The sequence below is a fragment of the Rhinolophus ferrumequinum genome (genome assembly GCF_004115265.2).
Source record: "Rhinolophus ferrumequinum isolate MPI-CBG mRhiFer1 chromosome 15 unlocalized genomic scaffold, mRhiFer1_v1.p scaffold_54_arrow_ctg1_1, whole genome shotgun sequence".
NCBI lineage: Eukaryota > Metazoa > Chordata > Mammalia > Chiroptera > Rhinolophidae > Rhinolophus > Rhinolophus ferrumequinum.
Genome location: NW_022680357.1, coordinates 2,654,304 through 2,672,771, shown reverse-complemented (window position 1 = coordinate 2,672,771; position 18,468 = coordinate 2,654,304). Strand labels below are relative to the sequence as shown.

At 59.2% G+C, this 18,468-nt stretch overlaps 4 protein-coding genes across 5 annotated transcripts; 1 reads left to right on the top strand and 3 right to left on the bottom strand.

Annotated features, from left to right (window-relative positions):
• Positions 1-112: 112 nt before the first annotated feature.
• On the bottom strand, positions 113-2,235 carry HAGHL (hydroxyacylglutathione hydrolase like). The gene is given in 7 exon segments (XM_033102112.1): positions 113-325; positions 620-680; positions 682-787; positions 1,255-1,417; positions 1,493-1,598; positions 1,687-1,752; positions 2,132-2,235. Coding segments are annotated over 7 exon segments (729 nt in total). The 3' UTR covers positions 113-202.
• A 435-nt stretch (positions 2,236-2,670) lies between these two features.
• CCDC78 (coiled-coil domain containing 78) lies at positions 2,671-7,305 on the top strand. Of its 2 annotated transcripts, none has more exons than XM_033101600.1 (15): positions 2,671-3,131; positions 3,363-3,575; positions 3,811-3,930; positions 4,020-4,106; positions 4,312-4,398; positions 4,558-4,614; positions 4,744-4,805; positions 4,909-4,987; positions 5,068-5,193; positions 5,393-5,580; positions 5,653-5,824; positions 6,014-6,057; positions 6,737-6,803; positions 6,883-6,983; positions 7,083-7,305. In XM_033101600.1, exons 2-15 carry the CDS (start codon positions 3,516-3,518, stop codon positions 7,192-7,194), a joined length of 1,362 nt encoding a protein of 453 aa, XP_032957491.1. In that variant the 5' UTR covers positions 2,671-3,131; positions 3,363-3,515; the 3' UTR covers positions 7,195-7,305. The 2 variants fall into 2 exon arrangements, with proteins under 2 accessions (XP_032957491.1, XP_032957490.1); XM_033101599.1 differs by having other exon boundaries at positions 2,672-3,131; positions 4,312-4,464.
• ANTKMT (adenine nucleotide translocase lysine methyltransferase) lies at positions 7,302-11,997 on the bottom strand. The gene is made up of 5 exons (XM_033101601.1): positions 8,622-11,997; positions 8,171-8,275; positions 7,939-8,079; positions 7,676-7,726; positions 7,302-7,558 (listed from the first exon to the last, which is right to left on the bottom strand). Exons 1-5 carry the CDS (start codon positions 8,781-8,783, stop codon positions 7,337-7,339), a joined length of 681 nt encoding a protein of 226 aa, XP_032957492.1. The 5' UTR covers positions 8,784-11,997; the 3' UTR covers positions 7,302-7,336.
• Positions 11,998-12,207: 210 nt separating this feature from the next.
• METRN (meteorin, glial cell differentiation regulator) lies at positions 12,208-17,857 on the bottom strand. Its single transcript, XM_033101894.1, has 4 exons — positions 17,726-17,857; positions 17,053-17,453; positions 16,098-16,157; positions 12,208-16,013 (listed from the first exon to the last, which is right to left on the bottom strand). The coding sequence occupies exons 1-4, from the start codon at positions 17,821-17,823 to the stop codon at positions 15,697-15,699; spliced, it is 876 nt and encodes a 291-aa protein (XP_032957785.1). The 5' UTR covers positions 17,824-17,857; the 3' UTR covers positions 12,208-15,696.
• Positions 17,858-18,468: the final 611 nt, after the last annotated feature.

Sequence of the window (18,468 nt, the reverse complement as noted above, 5' to 3'; positions counted from 1 at the left end):
GCCACCTTCCTGATAAACTTGCACACAGACTCCTAGCAGCTTCTCCACTGTGCCAGTCAGCCTAATAACCCGTCCCCCGACACCTCTCTCCGTGTCCCAATGACTGCCAGGGAGGCACCACCGACGGCAAGCTGGCCCCGAGCCCGCTGGTTCTGAAGTGCAGTCCATGGGGAGAACACAGAGCCCCCCAAGACGCACTGGCTCAGGCCCTGCCATATGCCCCCAGCCTGCCCCACAGGAAGGCCCAGGACGCCACCCCCAGGAAGGGGTTGTAGAGGAGCTCCTGAGCCAGAGTGGATCGCACTGTGGGCATGGCTTCCTCATCCTTCTGGAATAACCACAGGTCCTTGTCACACCTTGTCTGAGCCCCAGCCTGAGGGCCAGAGCAGAGGAGGCACTGCCCTACCCAGTCTGGCCCCAGCCTGGACCCTGAAGGCAGCCATTCGTGAGTCGGGCCAACAGGCTGCCCCATTTCCGGCCCAAGGCCACTAAGCCTCCCCTCACCGGTGGGAGTCTCAGCCAGGCAGCACACCCCAGGCTAAGCCAGGTCTGGTCCCCCGGAGCCAGTCATGGCTGACTGCCCCTGCAGTGCTGCTCCAGCCCTCACCACTGAGAAAACCAGCCGCCCCTTGGCCCATGACAACCTGGCCCTCACCTGGTCATTGCAGGGCTCTACTTGGCACAAACTCAAGGTCACCCAGTGTGTGCTCATGGCCACAGAATACCTTCTGGAGAAAGGAGGCACTTAGGTTACACAGTACTGCCACAGGGACAGACAGGGGAGGCACTCACCCCACCTGGCCTGGACCCTCCCCGGACCCCAGCACCCTTCCGTGTTCCCCCTCACCACGCCCAGTCTGCCCTGTCCTGGCATACAGCGGGTGTACAGCCTGTGGGTTGTGCGGGGAGGCCGGACCCAGAGGGAGGGGAAGGGATGGGCGGCACACTGTCACCAGGCAAGGCGCCCAGGGTCTCTCCCAGGCACTGGTGTATCTACAAAATAAGGCCAAGCCTGACAATCAGCTCCAATGCGTCTTTTGGAGCAAAAATTAATATAAGATCCGGTCTTAAAATAAGTAAATATAGTAAAATAAGACTGAGTCTTACATTAATTTTTGCTCCAAAAGACGCATTGGAGCTGATTGTCCGGCTAGGTCTTATTTTCAAGGAAACGGCATCTGCTGAGCTGTGCTCTCCAGGTGCCAACCGAAGCTGCCAGAATAGCGTGTCCCCTGGGGAGGAGGGCGAATCAGAGATGAGGTGGCGGGGTCAGAGGGACGTAGGGCGGGTGGGCTCGCGGCAGCGGTATCCAAAAACAAGGCAGGCGGATCAAATACTTGTCTTCCCAGAGGAAGTAGCTCATGGGCCTGCAGGTGTGGCCGGACATCAGGAAGCAGCATACATGGAGGGCCCCAAACTGCGGCCGAGGGGCAGGTGGGCGTCCGAGGCGGGCAGACAGGGCGCCCTTGGGCCCTCCCTGGCACGCGCTCACCCGAAGCTTCTCACAGGGTGCCTGCGCGTGGGTTAGCGTGCACAGGCACTCGTCCGCTCCCAGCACCACCAGCCCCGGCCGCAGACGTGCCAGTTCGGCGTTGTCCCTGCAGATGGGCGGGAGCAAGATCACACCCGGTCCGGGTGGGCTAGGGGCAATGCCCCCCGAGCTTCAGCCTGCCCAACTGCCCTCACCAGTGGTGGTGCATGGTCAGAACCGTGGTCAGTGACCCTCCCTCCCGTCCTACGATCTGCAGCAATTAAAAGGGACGGGAGTTACGGAAAGGCGGACGGTCCAGTGCCCCCCACCCCCTATATCAGAGCGCCAGGTCTGGCGTGCACAGCGCGTCGGGCAGGCCAGGACCGGGCGGGGGGTAGGGGGGATCCAGCAATTAGTGAGCGCGCCCAGTATGTATGCAACAGTTAGGCACCAGAGGAAAGGAAACGAGGAGTCAGAGGCAATCCTAACCCCAGGGGAGACCCCAGATCTAATCTAGGAACTCTGAACGCCAAACCACCAGAGATTAGAAAAGGGAAGGGTCTGCTCCAACCAGGGTGGTCGGGGAGCCTCTGGGAAGGGGGACTGCCAGTCTGGCAGGCCGCTGACCAAGATTACCTGGGCCCACAGCCTGCCCTCACACTCTTGGGCATGGCCATGTCCACGGGCACAGCCTCTCGCGTGTGCTCCTCGATGACCAGACACACATAGTTGTGCTCAAGCACAGGGATGACCCTGACCTCCATGGTCGCAGAGCTCAACCACCCCGAGCCTCCCCCCAAACAGGCCCCCAGCCTTCCGAGTCCCTTCCTGAGGGTGGGGCTTCCCTCTCCAGACCCGAGGCAAGACTGTGACCGGAAGGGATCAGCTCCACACACTGGGCGGCCGGAAAAGAAGCCCCGCTTTCTGCTCCAGGAACTGGCGGGTGGAATCCCTCGCCCCAGCTTCAAGCGGACCCGCCGCTGTGGACGCCAGGCCCCGCCCCTCCTACGCCACTCTACGCCTTCTCTAGGCCACGCCTCCTCCCAGGCTCCGCCCTCAGCCGAGCTTGTTTGACAGCCGTCCTGATAGGTCACGTCTCCTGGGCCCCGCCTCTATCCGGGCCCTCCCCACCAACCCCCCACCTCCCAGGCACCTCCTGCCGCAGCACACCTCCGGCCCCGGCCCCCGACAGTCTCCTTCCCAGGCCGCCTACTTACCTGCACGGGTTGCACCAGCCGGGTACGCGACCCGCCTGAAGGACGCCGGACAGTGGCGGACTTCGGGCGCTGGTCTTGGGACCTGGACGGAGCCTGGCGCTCGTTCCCGCCGCCGGCAACCGCCTCCACCCAGCCCCGCCCGGAACCTGCGCGCAGCGGGGACCCAAGCCCACCGCTGGGAGCGCGCGTGCGCTGGCGGGAGCCCACGCTTGCCCGGTGGGGGCCGCACGCAGATCCAGTCCCATCCCGCCCCGCGCTACGGCACCTCCTCCGCGAAGCCCTCCAGTGTCCTCCCGATTTCCCCGACCCCTGATTGGGATTTCCCCGACCCCTGACAGAGTAGGGGTGCGAGATCTGTCCAGTTTGATCGCCTGCCCGTCCAGGCACTCAGCAAGCACCGCAAGGGACATAGAAGACAACTAATGAGTATGAGAACCTATACGGTAAGGCAGGGCACCTGCGTGAGAATAACAGTAACAGCGGTGGCAGTTCCTTTTCAGTGCGCGCTGTCCCACACCTGCCCGGGCTGGGCGCTTTCAAGCCTCCCTGGTTCCATCCCTGGATAAATACAGGGGTGCTGGTCTGCATTTCCCAGGTGAGGAAACTGAAGTCAGAAAAAATGGGTCGCCATATATGGAAGGAACTGAGAGTTTCCCTCACCTCCCCAACCACAGAATTCCCCTGTCAGTCCTCGTGGGCGGGGCCCCTGAGAGACTCCCGGGACCAACAGAGGCCTTGGCAACGCAAGCCACAAGCCATGGTGTCACAGCAACAGGCCAGAAGGCGAGGCTGCACTGGGCTTGGGGCAGCCAGAGATCCTTTTGCCTATGGAGCGTATGGCAGCCCCAGGCCCCAGGCCAGGGGCCCCACCTTGGGCCACTAAAAATGTGAGTCCTCCCAAGATGCTGCTGCTTCTGCCATGGTGTTGGGGGTCTTCCCTGTCCCCTCAGGGGCCAGGCAGAGTGCAGATACCCATGTTCTGGGTCTGATTCTGGCCATGGACTCAGCTCCTCCAGCTCAGCTAGTCTGGGTGTGTGGGGGTGGATGGCTGGTGGTTCCATAGGAGTGGCCAGAGCCCAGGCCTGAGACCCACCTGGGGCGTGGGGGGTGGTGCCTCCCCAGGTTCTGCCACTGATGGAGGACTGGCTGCCAGGAGTCCCTGGGGGTACCCCAGCCTGGGCCACCAGCATTAAGACAGAGCTTCCCTCAGATGTAGAGCTGAGTGAGGAGCAGCGGCTGCTGGTGAGTGTGGGGCCCTGGGGAGCTGGCAGGAAGGAGGGTGCCCACAGCAGGGTGCTACAGGCACCACCTCTCGCCCTGGCCACCCACAGGTCTCCAAGGAGCTGGTCGACCTGCAGATCAGAACCCATCGCCTGCAGGAGCAGCACGAGGCTGAAATCTTCGAGCTGAAGAGTGAGGTGGGCGCTGATATAGGCCCACGTGTGCCAGCCTGACTGCTGTGGGTGGGTGTGGGTGTGCCCCACATGACTGTGCCCACTCACACGGTGTCTGAGTCCTTGAATGTCTTGAGCGTGCTGTGTCCATGTGTGCCAAAAATGGATGTTGTCTTGCCCCAGGTGGCTTGACAGGCAGGTACACCTGCTCACCCTGGTCGCTCCACAGGTCCTGAGGCTGGAGAGCCGGGTGTTGGAGCTGGAACTGCACGGAGAGCGTGCAGCCACGGCAGAGGCTGATCTGGGAAAACAGCAGGTGCCTGCACAGGAGCTTGGGCGCAAGGCCAGGGGGCAGGGACACTCCGGCCACCACAGAGTCCAGGTCACCATAAGTGCATGGAGGGCCTGGCTGGGTGGAAGCCAAATAGAGGTGCAGCAGGGGCGCAGTGAGGCTGGGACCCACTCTCCCATACAGGTGCAGTCCAAGGACTTCCGGATCCCTGAGGACAAACAGCAGACGCTGGGGAATGGGGTGAGTGTGTAGCCACCTAATGCAGGGGACTGTTCAGGTTACTCCCAGCCCAGGGTTGGGACAGGGCAGTGCAGGGGACCCAGAGGTTGGGATCTCATCTGGCCAGCACTGTGCACCCCAAAACTGCAGGGAGAAGAGAAGCGGGCACTGGAGCAGCACAGAGCCCAGCAGCAGGCACTGGAGACGCAAGTGTGAGTGGCTGCCTCACCTGGCACAGTGCAAGGAACAGCTGTCCCCAAGGGGCAGAGGGAGTCCCCCACCGAGTCTGGCTGAGCCTTATACCCATGTCCACAGGGCAGCCCTGGGCCAGCAGCTGCAGGGAGCCCAGGAGAAGGCCAAGACAGCTGGGCGGCAACTGGCTGCACACGCCATGGTGAGGTCCAGCCGTACCCACTTTGAGATCTGGGGGGTGGGGGTCCTACAAGCTCAGCAGAGGTCCACCTCCACCCGTAGGTGTTGTCCACCTGCCAGGGCCAGCTCCGCCAGGCTGAGGCCGAGAATGCCCGCCTGCAGCTACAACTCAAGAAGCTGAATGAGGAGTATGCCATCAGGCTACAGCGCAGCGCCCAAACCCTGGCGGTAAACACTGGGCAGGGTGACCCTGTGGTGGGTGGGAGACCCCTAGGTACCGGAGAGCCCAAGCCTGACCTGGGTTTGCCGGGCTGCTTCAGAGACCCTATGGGCCCCACCTGCTGCACTGCTGGACCTGCCGCATGGAAGGGACTGGGGGGAGGGGTGTGGGCCCAACCAAGCCCAGGCTCCACCCCATCTCCTCCAGGAGTATGCAGATGGTACAGGCCAGGCACCTACAGCCGCAGCTGTTAGGACATTCCTGGAGAATACTCTGGAAGACATCCGGGCTGCCCACCACAGCCGTGAGCAACAGCTGGCCAGGGCTGCTAGAGCCTACCGCAAGGGCCTGGCAGATCTGAGCCGAAGACATGAGGAGCTGCTGGCTGCCCACAGGTAAGCCCCTCCCCTGAGATAAGCACCTGGGCGGGGGGTGTGTGGCTCTACATGACTTGGCATGTGGCTTAGTGTGCAGCAGGTACTGGCAGACCCCAACAGGGTACCTGAGATCCCCAAGGCTGCCTCTGATACAGCCACAATGGACCTGGAGCCATTGTCCCTGCACCTGGTCACCAAGCTTGGCCACCCAAAGGAGGAGCAGACAAAGCTGGAGACACACCTTCGGAAGCTCCAGGCCCAGGTGATCCCTCCCTGCCGCCCCTCACTGGCCTTGGGGCCCAGAGCCCAGAAGTCACCTTAGGACCCAGCCCAGGCTCAGGAAAAGTCCCTACCCCAGGGCCTCTGAGCGACCTACCTTGACCAGCCAACCAAGAATCCCTACTATGCAGCCTTACACAGAGGACTCAGGACCCTACTCTTGTTCCTACAGAAAGGACCTGGTGAAGCTTCCCAGGGGGGCACATCAGAGCCACAGTGAGTGCCCTGGTGTGGTTGCTGGGGGGACCTGCAGGGGTGTCATTCATTTATTCCACTAACTCTGTAACTGCTGTGCAGGGTTCTGGTTGCAGCAGTAAACAAGGTGGACTGTCTGTGCCCGCAAGTCTGTCTATATGGGAGACGCCAATAATTACAGAAAAGCCAAGTGTCTGGGGTGAAGAGAGGCTCTGATGGGAGAGGGGCTGACCTCGAATGGGAGGGACAGTGAGAGCCCAGAGGAAGGGATGTTTCAGTTAAACCTGGAAGACAGGCCAGGAGCAGGCTACGTGGTGCCCTTCACAGCCCTTGCCTCTGGGTCTCCATGTTTCCAACTGTGTAATGGGCAGATGTTTGTTTATACAGGCCCACCTCCCAGGGTTTTGGGAAACAAATGCCCAGCATGAGGGGAGACCCCCCCCCATCAGCATCCCTACAGACACCGGGGTCACTGTCTAAGTGACCGGAGCGGCCAGTGGGCCCTCTGGGCCTGGGCTGCCCTGCACCCCTCCCCATGGAGCACAGAAGGCTCCAAGGCACAAGCAGGGCCCATAGTGGCAGGACGGGCCCATGCTGTCCTAAACTCGCCCCCAGGAGGAACCTCAAAGATCTAGGGGCCCCATCTTGAGCAGGGTCAGTGGTCAGCGCCTGGGCCAACACCCCCATTCTCCCCTCACAGGGACCTGGGAGCTGCATCCTGGGCCCAGATCCACCAAAAGCTCCAGGACTTCTCCCGTGGCACCCAGGTAGTGAGTGGGCAAGGCCTGGCTGGGGGCCCTCCTCACACTCTGTCCTGGCTCATGGCTTATGTCCCCCCCATGCCAGGCAGAGCTGGAACAGGAGCGGGCACAGCTGCTAGTCCGGGCCACGATGGCTGAGGAGCAACTTTCTGAGCTCCAGGAGTATGTGGACCAGCACCTAGGCAGGTGGGCTCCTGGGAAGGTGGGATTGGGGTGGGTCCCAAACACTAGAGGCAGGGCTTGTCCACAGTCAGGCGGGTAACTAAGCCTGGTCTCTCCGAGCAGGTACAAGCAGGAGATCCTGCGGCTGAGGAAGCTGGTGGGTACCGGGGACCCCCAGAAAGTGGGGGCAGCACCGACAGCCAAGTCTCCGCGCCCAAGGACCCGCAGCCGCTAACTGGTCATCAGATAAGCTCAGAGCACAACTCTTCCCGACCAGAAGGAAGCCCTCCGCACGCCATGGGGAGTCATTCCACCCGGCCCTCTACCCAACAAGAGTCAGGATGGAGCCCACGAGTCTTTATTTAGTGTCCACATGATCAGCCAGCCTGAGGATCAGGGGCCCTAGGAACTGAGGTAGAACTGGGTGCCGGGACAGCCTGCCCCGCTGGCCCACCATTACGGATGTCATAGGCCCAGACGCGGTCCAGACCCTCACCCACCACAGCCACAGGCTGCCAGGTGGGGAGGGGGAAGCGCCCTGACACCACACGGGCCCCTTCAGGCAGCTCCACCTGTAGTTTGCTCTCCAGTAGTGGGAGCTGTGGGAGAGAGTAGGAGGGTGGAGTGGGCAGGGTGGAACAAGGCTGCCCCCTCCCAGCTCCTGCAGGCCCGTCACATATGCTGGGGTAGCCTGGGCTAGGAAACCCCAGACCTACCACGCTGGGGGCCAGGAACACAGACACATTGTAGCAGTCCCTCAGGCTCACCTGTGGGAAGAAGAGGTCGTCCCAGTAGGGAATGGGACCCCAGCTGGGGAAGAGGTCTGGTGGGCATGGGATTACCATGGCTTCTGAGTGCCAGCCCCCGGCCTGCCCAGGTGGTAGAGGCAGCTGGGACTGTCAGCAGGGTGGTCAAGCTAGAACTGGAAGCATGGACATCAGGTGTGGGGTTGGAGGGGGTCCAGGACTCCCTAAGTTACCTTCCAGAGGTCCTCACGGTGGTAGCTGACACTGCCCGCACAACCTGCCCTCCAGGCATACAGCCGAGCCAGCCCCACCAGCCATGGGTTCAGCTCGTAGCCCACAGCTGGGCGTAGACCGCACTTGTGAGCAGCCAGCACCTGTGGGTCCCAAGAGAGTCAGGACCAGAAGGTGGAGAGGTGTGCTGGCAGGAGAGAGCAGTAAGGACACCCCCCCACCCCTACTCCTTACAATCCTGCCGTCGCCAGATCCCAGGTCCACCAGCTTTCCAGAACGGCCTTTAAGCAGCGACAACACGTGCTCCACCTGCCGCACACTCGCCCCAACATAGGGCACCTGGGCAAGGAGGTGGACGGGGCTGGGAGGGCTAGTCCGTTAGCCACTCCCACGCCTCGCAGGTCCGGTCCCCAAACCTGAATCACACTGGGCAAGAGGCGGAAGCTGCCTCCTGGGCTTCCTTTCTTAGCAACGCGCTGTTCTGCCCCACCTGAAGCAGGGACCAATCCACAGTCCGGCTGGCCCCGGGGTGCAGCGCCATCCCCCTCCCCTCACACCCCGGCTTAGCTCCTCGATTCAGACGTCCCCAGCTTTGGCCCCGCCCACAGGCTAGAGCCCCGCCAGGAGTTTCGACCACCAGCCCGGGCCCCGCCCCCTAAGCCCCGCCCACAAGCCCGCCCCTCACCTGCAGCCGCAGCGGCACCCGGCGGAAGCCCGGCTGCAGAAGCAGCGCCCACACGGCGTATGCGACCAGGCCCGAGCCCGCTGCCACCTGCAGCAGCTCCAGCGCGCCCAGTCGCCGCTCACGCAGCTCCGTCAGCGCCTCATCCGGGTCGTCCTGTTCCATGTCTGTGGGATACGCCGTTCAGGGTTGTCCCTTCCCAGGTCCGAGACCCTCACACCTACCCGCGGCGACGCCGGAAGTGGCGACGCCGGAAGGGGCGGGCAGAACGCGCGGCTGGTCCCTTCACTTTCCGTGTAGGGTCCCTCCCTGGTGCTCACCCGCAAGTACGTGTGGACATCGCCATGCCCCACGGGGTACTATCGCCCCCAGCTAGACCCCGTGGCACAAAGATACCCGCCCTTGCCTCACAGCCGTTTCTGCCACCGTCCTTTTAGTTAAGGCCACCAAAGAAACAGTCATGGGATACCCCCTAACCATCTTGTACCCAAGCAGTAGAAGCCCTCCTGAATTCTCATCACACTCAATAATTGTCCGCCAGTCGTCTCACCTATGAAATCCTTGCTGACCGCTTCTGGTATAACTCTTCCTCACTGTATTAATTTTGACCTGGTATCCCTTCCATCACTGACAAAAACCCCTCACCAATGCTTGATGCTGACAGCTCCCCTTTTGACTCTCCGTGATAACGTATAGGAAGGTCCTCTAACCAATGTAGATTTTTCATGGTTTACTGATAGTTCTTATTTAAAGGATGAAACAGTAAATATTGGGCTGAGTATGCTGTTGTAACTTGTTTTGAAGTCATCAAGGCAGCACCTTTGCCTCTGGCGACCTCTGCCCAACCAGTTGAATTATACACTCTTACTCTGGCTTGTGCTCTAGCTAAGGGCAAAACCGCAAATATTTATACGAATAGTCGCTATGCCTTTGGGGTAGCTTATGACCTTGAAACACTATGGAAACAGTGAAGTTTCCTTACTTATTTTATTTTATTTTTATTTTTTTTAATTCATTGGGGTGACAATTGTTAGTAAAATTACATAGATTTCAGGTGTACAACTCTGTATTACATCATCTATAAATCCCATTGTGTGTTCACCACCGAGAGTCAGTTCTCCTTCAAGTTGCCTTACTTCTAATGGGGGTACAACTAAAAATGGCTTGTGTCCAAAATCTGTCAGATGCCATACTCCTACCAGCCGCCTTGGCTACTAAGATACTTGGGCATTCCAAACTTGAATCCCTGGAGACTAAAAGAAACCATCTCACTGATATATTTCCGCCAAGAACACTGCTCTCAAAGGAACCAGCAGCCAAACCTCTGTCATGGTCCAAAGAGATGTTCCCCTAAATGATAATTTAGAGAAATTAACTAGAGATGCTCAAAAATTGGCCCCAGAAAAGGAAAAACAATATTGGAAATCTAATAACTGTCGGTTTGATAAAAAGAGAGAACTCGGCCTTGGGCCAAATAATAATCCACTCCTGCCAGAAATTCTAAAATTCCCATTACTGACTGTTGTACATGCATTGAATCATTGGTCTACTGATAAAATAACCTTTGTGAACCAATGCTAGTGGGGAAATATTAATAAGGCTGCATAAAGCACCTACTTTTCTTGCCCCACCTGCCCAAAATACAATCCAGGAAAACTGTCCACACCACCCCAGAACATTTTAAATTGCCCAATGAACCATTCAAATAAATGAACTTTATTCAGCTACCCCATTCCCATGGAAACAAATATGTCCTGGTAATGATGTTTTTTCCATTGGGTCAAAGCCTTTCCATGTAGACAAGCTACTGTCTTCAGTGCCTAATCTTATTGGAAAAAATGTCATCCCTACCCAGGGAACCCCTCTTGAGCTCCATAGCGACTGGAGAACCCATTTTACGGGTCAAATATTATGGCAAGACTGTTACGTAGCCACTTCTACAACATTTCACTGAGCTTGTCATCCTCCTGAGAAGGGAAGGCAAATTCCTGCTGGTAAGTCAGTAGGGTTGAACAGACAGGAGCCAGCTGCTAATACTTGGATAAGTCCCCTAAGGACACCTGTCCTAGGAAGACCAATCAGCACTAAAGGCTCCAGGGTCACTAACCATAGCATCTGCTTACAAGGGCCAAGGAACTTTCTTTTGGCTCTGCCTGTGCAGTCAGGTTCAGAGGTGACCTCTATGTGACCTTTTCTTCATTTTAATGCTAAAAATCACACCCAGGGGTAGAAATTTAACATGCTAATGAGACAAGCGAAGCACAAAGAAGCATTTAGCCACATTGTCCAGGCGCCAAGAAAAACTGCCTCCTCGTGTCTAGACATAGTTCTCCTGCCTTAGCTCCCTTTAAAAACCCTGCCCCACCTTCCCTCAGGGAACCATCCATTTCTTCTCTTTCACCGACCTGGTTTCCTTGTGCAGTCTTAATAAAACTTTGTCTACATTGGTGTCTGGTAAGCTCTTTTGATTTCTGTCATGGGAGATTGCAAGGACCCAGGGAGCGGTCTTCAGGACTAGTTGAACAAACCAGAATTGGCAAAATTTGTGGAAACCCTCCAACTACCTTGGCCAAAAGCATTGCTATTGGTCCTTGTAAATCTGATACACCCCCTTTGGAACTCCTAAACTTTCACCCTTTTGAGATAGTCACAGGGTGTCTGATTCATCTAGCCCCTCCCTCTTTTGATCCACAGTTGATAAAAGATGTACTTCAATATTGCAATAGCCTGATTATGTCCATTGAAAATAACCATGTTTTAGTTTGCAATAGCAAACAGCATCTGTTGCACACAGATAAATTCTTTTGAAGAAGTAGAGACCCAATTACACAAAATTAAGGAACAAGCCCATTGGTTACAACAAATTTCACCTGACTCTCCATGTTCCTTTGACATATCTCAGGTTTGGGCTCCTGGTTTAGGACCATTATATAAACTGGATTTCATTCTGCTCATTTTGTTTTGTATAATTATTTTCAAACTTTGTACCTAGTGCCCGTCAAGCCCCTGCAGAAACGATGCACTTCATAGAATGACACTGGCTCAATGCTTCAAGATATCTGCAATGCTTATGACCCTGATAAAATAGACTTTAGATGGGAATGCCTAAGCGTCCTTCCTCATACCCTCCTTGCTACCCAAATGTGACCTCAATGGTTTCCAATCGCTGTGCACTTTTCTTCCAACATGGAAGACAACAGCCAGGAAAGGTCCTTCCTGGCACAGAGGGACAAAACCACAAAATGTGGAAAAACTGATTACTGGTCCATGATGCCTTCAGAGAAAGATCTTGATCAAAGGGGGGAATGTTAAAATGAAAAAGAAACCTCAGAGGCCGGCCAGGTGGCTCAGGCGGTTGGAGCTCCATGCTCCTAACGCCGAAGGCTGCTGGTTCGATTCCCACATGGGCCAGTGGGCTCTCAACCACAAGGTTGCCGGTTCGACTCCCACAAGGGATGGTGGGCTGCACCCTCCACAACTAAGATTGAGAGGACAACAACTTGACTTGGAAAAAGTCCTGGAAGTACACACTGTTCCCCAATAAAGTCCTGTTCCCCTTCCCCAATAAAATCTTTAAAAAAAAGAAACCTCATAAAATCAGTCAGGCAGCCTTGCAGGGTGAGCTCTCATGCATTACCACTCACTGCACCTTGAAACTCATACTCCGAGCTTACTTGAGTACTCCAGGAGGAGGAAGATTCTCTCCTTACTTAGCAATAGCCCAGGCAATGAGACACTGCCACACTCAGCCAATAAAAACCCACCAACACCTTGAACGCTTACTCTCCTCCAATGGACTTTTGCTTATAACCATCCCTCCCTCCCAACTCCCTCCTTTTTCTCTAGAACGTAGCCCCTCCTTTGTTCTCCCTACTTGCTTGTGGTTCACCATCGTTTGCAAGCCCCAAATTGCAATTCCTCTGCCGTTCCCAAATAAACTCATTTTTTGCTGGTAAAATAACTGACTATTTTATTTTTAACGTTGACAGTAGGAAACGGGCTCCCTGGGGGTGAGGCAGCATCCAGGCCCGGCCACTCTGGATCACAGCAAGGCCCTATATAGCTCTGTCTCAGGGAGGCTGGCAGAGGTCTCTGCTGATCAGGACATCCCAAAAGCCAGCCAAGCCTAGGAGCGCCGGCTACCTCTCACAGCTGAAGGCCGTTAGCCCAAGTGGGCAGGAAACAGAGGATGCTGGGATCTGACGGAGAGGGGATGTTGGAAGTTGGAGCTCAACCGAGGGGCAGGGAGGAGGAGCGTGATGCAAAGGAGACATTGTGCAGACCTGAGAAGACAGATGTTGGCTGTGTGGTGGGAAGCGAGCCAGATGTAAGGGGCCAGGGTGGCTGGCCCAGCCATGGGGGCTGGAGAAAGAATCCCAGGAGCTGGGGAGACCACCTTCCTTTTCCAGAAAATGTAAAAAACAAAAAGAGAGAGTTCCCGGAGGTGATTCGATAATGTCTGGTGATAGGAAAGTGGGGGGAACAGAGCCCTGGGTCAAGTGGCAGAACCAGGCCCTCCTTCTCACCCCACCTGGAGGTCAAATGGCTGTGAATGTCAGGGGTTTGTCTGCACACAGGCCCTGGCCTGGCTCCTCAGCCATCCACAGCCCTGGTCAGGAGCCCCTGCAGGGACAGAGGCTGCTTCAGAAACGGGGCTCACCCAAGACCTCTGTCCCCATTTCCCAAGTGCAGAGTGCTTCACCCAGTGGGCCCCAGCCCTGAAACACAGGTGTCCCTGGATGGCAGGAAACCCCAGTACCCTGCTCCCAAGACCTGAGCCCTGGGGAGGAGGGCCACCTGGCTCAGAGCACCTTGTCTCCTTGGGCTGTCACTGGGTCCTCCCCAGCAAGGACGGATGTACCCTGGGATCTAGGCTGGGGGAGTCTCACCCAAACAACACTTGTCTCTTGCTCCTTGCATTATCCCCAGTACCTAGAGCAGCACCTGGCACCCAGAAGGCACTCAGGAAAAGTTTGTTGACTTAATGCAGGCACCTAACTAGCACACACACCCTACAAGTCTCTTCTATTCACATCTGACACACTGCTCCGTGGCCTTTGGGCACTGGGCAGTTGGGTGCGTGCCCACGTGAGTGCACACGCCCAGAGGTGCCCCGCAGGCCAGCTCCCATAGTGTCAGCCTGTATGTTCACCCACACGGGTTCCCCTCAGCCACTCCTCCCAGGGCAGGCATGAAGCCCCTGGCCCAAGACTTCTAGGGCTCGTGTGGCCTGTTAGCCACACCCATTCCCCCTCTTTGTGCACCTATGAGAAGAGCGCTTGTTGCAGCCAGTATGTGCATGGGAGGCTCAGGCATGTACTGGGGAAGGTGGGTAGGGGCCAGTGTCCAGCTGAGGGCCCACCCCAGAGCAGCTGCCCCACATTTTTGCGGACGGGTGGTCCAAGAGGCAGTCCAGTTACCACTGGGTATGGCCGGAGCCTCCTTCCCAGAGAGGCTGTGGGGAGCCGGCCAGAGAATCAGGGCAGGGCAAAGGGCCGATCAGGCCTGCGGGAGCACTCCTTGGAGCCTGCCCAAGGCAGAGAGGAGGAAGCCAGTCAGGGTACCCTCACTTCCTCCTCCTCTGGTGTCTGCTGAGGTACTCCCTGGGGGGGGGGGGAAGGGGCTGCCTGGATGCCAGAGAGGTCCAGGCTAGAGGCCAGAATGTAGGGGTCATCAGCACATTGATAGCATTTAAAGCCACGAGCTTGGGGAAGTGACAGGGAGCAACAAGAAGTCTTAGGAGGGGAGGAGGGGCAGAGGTGGGAGGAAGCCCAGGGGAGCCTGCCATCCAGGGGGGCTGTGCGCCCCAACCCTGTAACTCTCTTCAGCCCCACAGTGAGTAAAAGGACTGCCTCCCATGCATGTGGCCGCTTCAAGACAGCCACGCCAAGGAAACTCCAGAGTGTCTCCCGCATCTGGAGGAAGGACGGGTCCTACATGTGGGCCCTGCGTAGCCTTATCCCTTGCACAGCCTGTTCATCCCTGAACGATGGCAGGACGCCTGGCCTCCACCCACCCCTTTGGCTCCGTCCTCAGCAAGGTAGGCAGGTGGGGAGGGGAAGCTGTTTCCAGGGCTGAGCCCAGGCATCCCTCCGGACTTAGTTGTGGCTTTCTTTCCCAGGAGCTGTGGAGTTGGGGAGAACAGAATGAGCTCATTCAGGGTTCAGAAGCCCCCACACCCCAGGGGTCTTCAGCCTCAGGGCTGCCGGCTTTGTCCAGAACCACTGGCCCTTTATGTGGCTGACACTGAGGGGGAAGGCGGGACGGCAACAATGGGGCCAGTGGCGGGAAATGTTCGAAGAGGCCCCGTTCTGTGCCCCGCCCACAGGAAATGGGCAACAAGCAGGACCCCGCAGGGGAGACCCCGCACCCCACAGGCTCTGCACCATGTCAGGATGCTCAGCACGTTGCAGGGCCTCTGTGCAGGGGCCTCCGGACACAGGGGCCCATTCTTCCCTGAGGGTGGGAGGGGGCCAGGATGACTCTGCTGGGCTCCCAACGGACTAGAGGGAAGTGGGCGCCCCGCCAGATTGCAACCCCTTTCCCCCCAGGCTGGGAGTGATGTTGGCCCTTCTGCCCACATAAAAGATACAACCCGCCTCAGACTTTGGGAGTTACGGCCCCTTTCCCACCCCTACTCTGAGCTGAAGAAGCACCTGGTGTTGGGTGCAGGAGCAATAGAGCCAAAGCTCATGTAGGGGCGCGTGTGTGTGTGTGTGTGGGGGGGGGGGAGTTGGGGGTGGGGGGCTGGGGAGTCCCTGCACACCCCTCACCCTGCAGCAGCCCCTCCCCAGGGCACGGGCATGGGCCACTGTCCCACTCACTGGCGGGGTGGCTTTACACAAGGCACCCCTGTCCCCGAGCCTCAGTCACCCCCGTGTGAAGCAGGAATCAGAGCAGTCCCAGTGCTAGGCTCAGACATGGGGACCCCGACCTATGGTGACTAGTAAAATCCATGTTCTTCTTGGCTATTGCTATTCCCTCAGAAACAGTTGGTACTGTGGTGCCCTCTGGAGGCCACACCCTCCCCACCCACTCTCCTCCAGGCCCTTCCCCAGAGCCCTGCTCTCAGGGCCCCTCAGTCCAGTGTCACCTCGCACGGGTGGAGGTGGTTGGCATGGGCAGCTGCATAGACCCGGCTGAATTCCTGGAAGCGGGGTGCACAGCCAAGCCAGGCCTCACCAAAGAGGCTCCAGCCCATGAAGAGGAAGGTGCCAGGGCCAGGGCGGACGCCACAGCGCAGCGGGGTACGAATGGAGGCCTGCACCTGGCCCCCAGAGGCCCCCACCTGGAACAGTGGCAGTGTCTGGCGGAGGACACGGGCAGCTGTGACGGTGATAACAGACTCCTGCAGCTCTGTGTTGTGGGCAACCCCATGGATGGTCCCACGAATCACTGCAGGGAGATACACTGGCCAGTGGCTGACATGTCAGGGAGGGTAGGCCCTGGGCTCCTCCCTCCTGTGGCGGGGACACTCACCAAAGTCGCTGGTGCAGGAAGCCAGGAGAAACTCAGCGTCACTACATGGCCTGCAGGCAACTGGGATGCAGGGAGGAGGGTGAGTGTAGGCCCTGTCTGCTCTTGGACCACCCAAGGCCTCCCCCCACCAGCCAGAAGCAGGAGAAAGAGAACAAATGACCAGACCTCCCTTGGGGCCTAATGGCAGCTGGGGATCCCAGGGAGCATATGTGCCCACACCCTGAAGATCCCCTGCATTCAGGGTAATGCTTGCAGGCTCCAGAGTGCACCCCACCCACGTGCACAGACCTGAGTCTGGGGGTCATGCCCAGCTGGAGCTCAGTGTCTGGGTACTCGCTCTCACACACCCATCTTGCATATGCGGTAACCCCTGTGGCCTCCCAGAGCTGCCTCCTGGGCCCAGAGACACCAGCCTTGCCTGAGGTGCAGCGTGGGGGAGTAAGGGGAAGATGAAGGTATGATATGCTCTGTCCTCTCTGGGCGAGGAAGGAGGTAGGAGGCAGAACAGAGACCCCCACTCTCTGTGGGGTCAGGCTCCAAGCTCCAGAAGAGCAAAGAGCTGGGCCTGCTGCCCTGCAGGGCGGCTGGGGCATCTCCATGGTGACAGGCTCACACTGGACTTTTGTTGTATTGGACTGGGGGAGGGGACGGAGGTCACCGCTGGGCCAGGGAGCCCTGGACAGCTTTGGCCAGAGGCTGATTCTGTCCTCCCCTCCATCATCCCATCCCCCTTAGGGACCAGGGATTCAGGTTGCCCTGCCTGGCCTCCGCCTCCCCCCATTCTGGCCCCTGCGGGCTCTTTCCCTTGGGCACTGCTACTCACTAGCTGTATGGCCTCTGACGAGCGCCTCAAGTTTCTCCCTCTGTGCAGTGGAGACAACGGTCATGTCCCATCCCGCCCGGGTAGGGAGCAACTTCATGATTCCCACCCTTCCCCACCCAGGCCATCACTCACCATCCGTGCCCAGACCGTGGGCCTGAGGAGGCAGCTCGGGGTGCCCATCCTCGCGCAGCTCGAAGCGGAAGGAGGCCACGCGGCGGCTGATGTCGCGGTGCGGGGTGGCCTGCAGGAAGAGGGCCCGACCCTCGCGGGGACCCCAGCGCACGCATCGGCCCCCGGCCGGGCCTGGGCCCTCGGCCAGCAGCAGCTCCAGGGAGCCTCCCGCCCGCTCGGCGAAGACCTGGGCGCCGGCGAAGGGCCGCGCGGGCCGCAGGCAGGCGATGCGGGGCCGCGCGTCGGAGTCGGGACCGCCCAAAGTCAGCCGCAGCGCGCCGGCCGGGTACAACCACTCGATCCCGCCCTCCGTACAGGCCAAGGCCAGCTGCCCCACGCTGCCGGGCTCCTGGGTCAGGCCGCTGGGGACAGACACGCGGCGCTGAGATGGGAGGCCCGCGACTCCGGCCGGTGCAGCTCCCTCCCCTGCACCCGCCCCCAGCAGCCACACAGCTGCGTCCACTTTGTGGAGGAAGCAACTGAGGCCCAGCGTTCTTTGCAAGCGAGAGGGAGGGCAAGGATTCAGGGCGAGGGCGGAGTGACCTCCTCCCATCCAAAGAATGGACTACACCATCCCCGAAACCCCTCCTAGGAGAGAGTGCAGCCCCAGGGGGCCGGCACGCGGGGGTCGTACCTGCCTTTCCAGCTGCAACGGTCCTTCGAGTAGCCGGCGCCGGCAGCCGCGGCCAAGAGGCCGCAGCAGAGCGCGCAGAGCAGCGCAGGGGGCTGCATGGCGCCGGGACAGGGCGGCGGGAGCGGCCGGGGGGACAGGGCGGCGGGAGCGGCCGGGGGCACAGGCCCCGGCCGGGCGCAGCCCACCGCCCGCGCCGCTTGGCCGCGCAGCCCCGCCGGGCGCCCGAGCTGCGGGAGGGGGGCCGGGCTGGTGGCCAATAGCGGAGCGGCCCCGGAACTTTCCGCCAATCGTAGTGGCGCTCGCGGGGGCGGGAGGACAAACCCGCGTCCTTCGAGGCGCCGGGGTGGGGGCTCCTAGCTCTGTGTCCTCTGTGTCACCCCCTCCAGGTACCCCCGCCCCCGGCCTCGACGCGCACGCCGTCCTGGTCGGGCTGCGGTCCTCTGAGCCCTTGGTCCAGGTGAGGGTTGGTTTCGTGCTGTCCGGAACTGGGGTGGAGTGGCGGGGGCTCATCACGGGTGGTCCTTGCCAAGAGTGGACCCTGGGCTCTCAGTCCCCCTCTCTTCCCAACCAACCCCAAGAGGCTGCGGTACCCAAAGGAGCCAGGTCCTGCGGCTGCCCGCACGTGGGGAGCAGCAGGATTGGAAGGGCAGCCCTGAGCCACGGAATCAGGCTTCCAGGAGGCCGGGACCTGGGATGCTGAAATGGAGCCGACTCCCCAAAATGAAACAGGGGCTGTGGTGGGG

What these genes read in the sequence shown, in the direction of transcription:
- METRN (XM_033101894.1), bottom strand. Translation starts at nt 17,823, where the DNA reads ATGCAGCCCCCTGCGCTGCTCTGCGCGCTCTGCTGCGGCCTCTTGGCC. An exon ending in CCACGGTCTGGGCACGGATG is followed by an intron (nt 16,158 to 17,052) that starts GTGAGTGATGGC and finishes CCTGCATCCCAG; the next exon opens with TTGCCTGCAGGCCATGTAGT. An exon ending in TTCCTGCACCAGCGACTTTG is followed by an intron (nt 16,014 to 16,097) that starts GTGAGTGTCCCC and finishes ATCTCCCTGCAG; the next exon opens with TGATTCGTGGGACCATCCAT.
- CCDC78 (XM_033101599.1), top strand. Translation starts at nt 3,516, where the DNA reads ATGGAGCGTATGGCAGCCCCAGGCCCCAGGCCAGGGGCCCCACCTTGG. An exon ending in CAGGCACTGGAGACGCAAGT is followed by an intron (nt 4,806 to 4,908) that starts GTGAGTGGCTGC and finishes CCATGTCCACAG; the next exon opens with GGCAGCCCTGGGCCAGCAGC. An exon ending in TTCGGAAGCTCCAGGCCCAG is followed by an intron (nt 5,825 to 6,013) that starts GTGATCCCTCCC and finishes TTGTTCCTACAG; the next exon opens with AAAGGACCTGGTGAAGCTTC.
- ANTKMT (XM_033101601.1), bottom strand. Translation starts at nt 8,783, where the DNA reads ATGGAACAGGACGACCCGGATGAGGCGCTGACGGAGCTGCGTGAGCGG. An exon ending in GATCTGGCGACGGCAGGATT is followed by an intron (nt 8,080 to 8,170) that starts GTAAGGAGTAGG and finishes TGGGACCCACAG; the next exon opens with GTGCTGGCTGCTCACAAGTG. An exon ending in ACCGTGAGGACCTCTGGAAG is followed by an intron (nt 7,727 to 7,938) that starts GTAACTTAGGGA and finishes TTCTTCCCACAG; the next exon opens with GTGAGCCTGAGGGACTGCTA.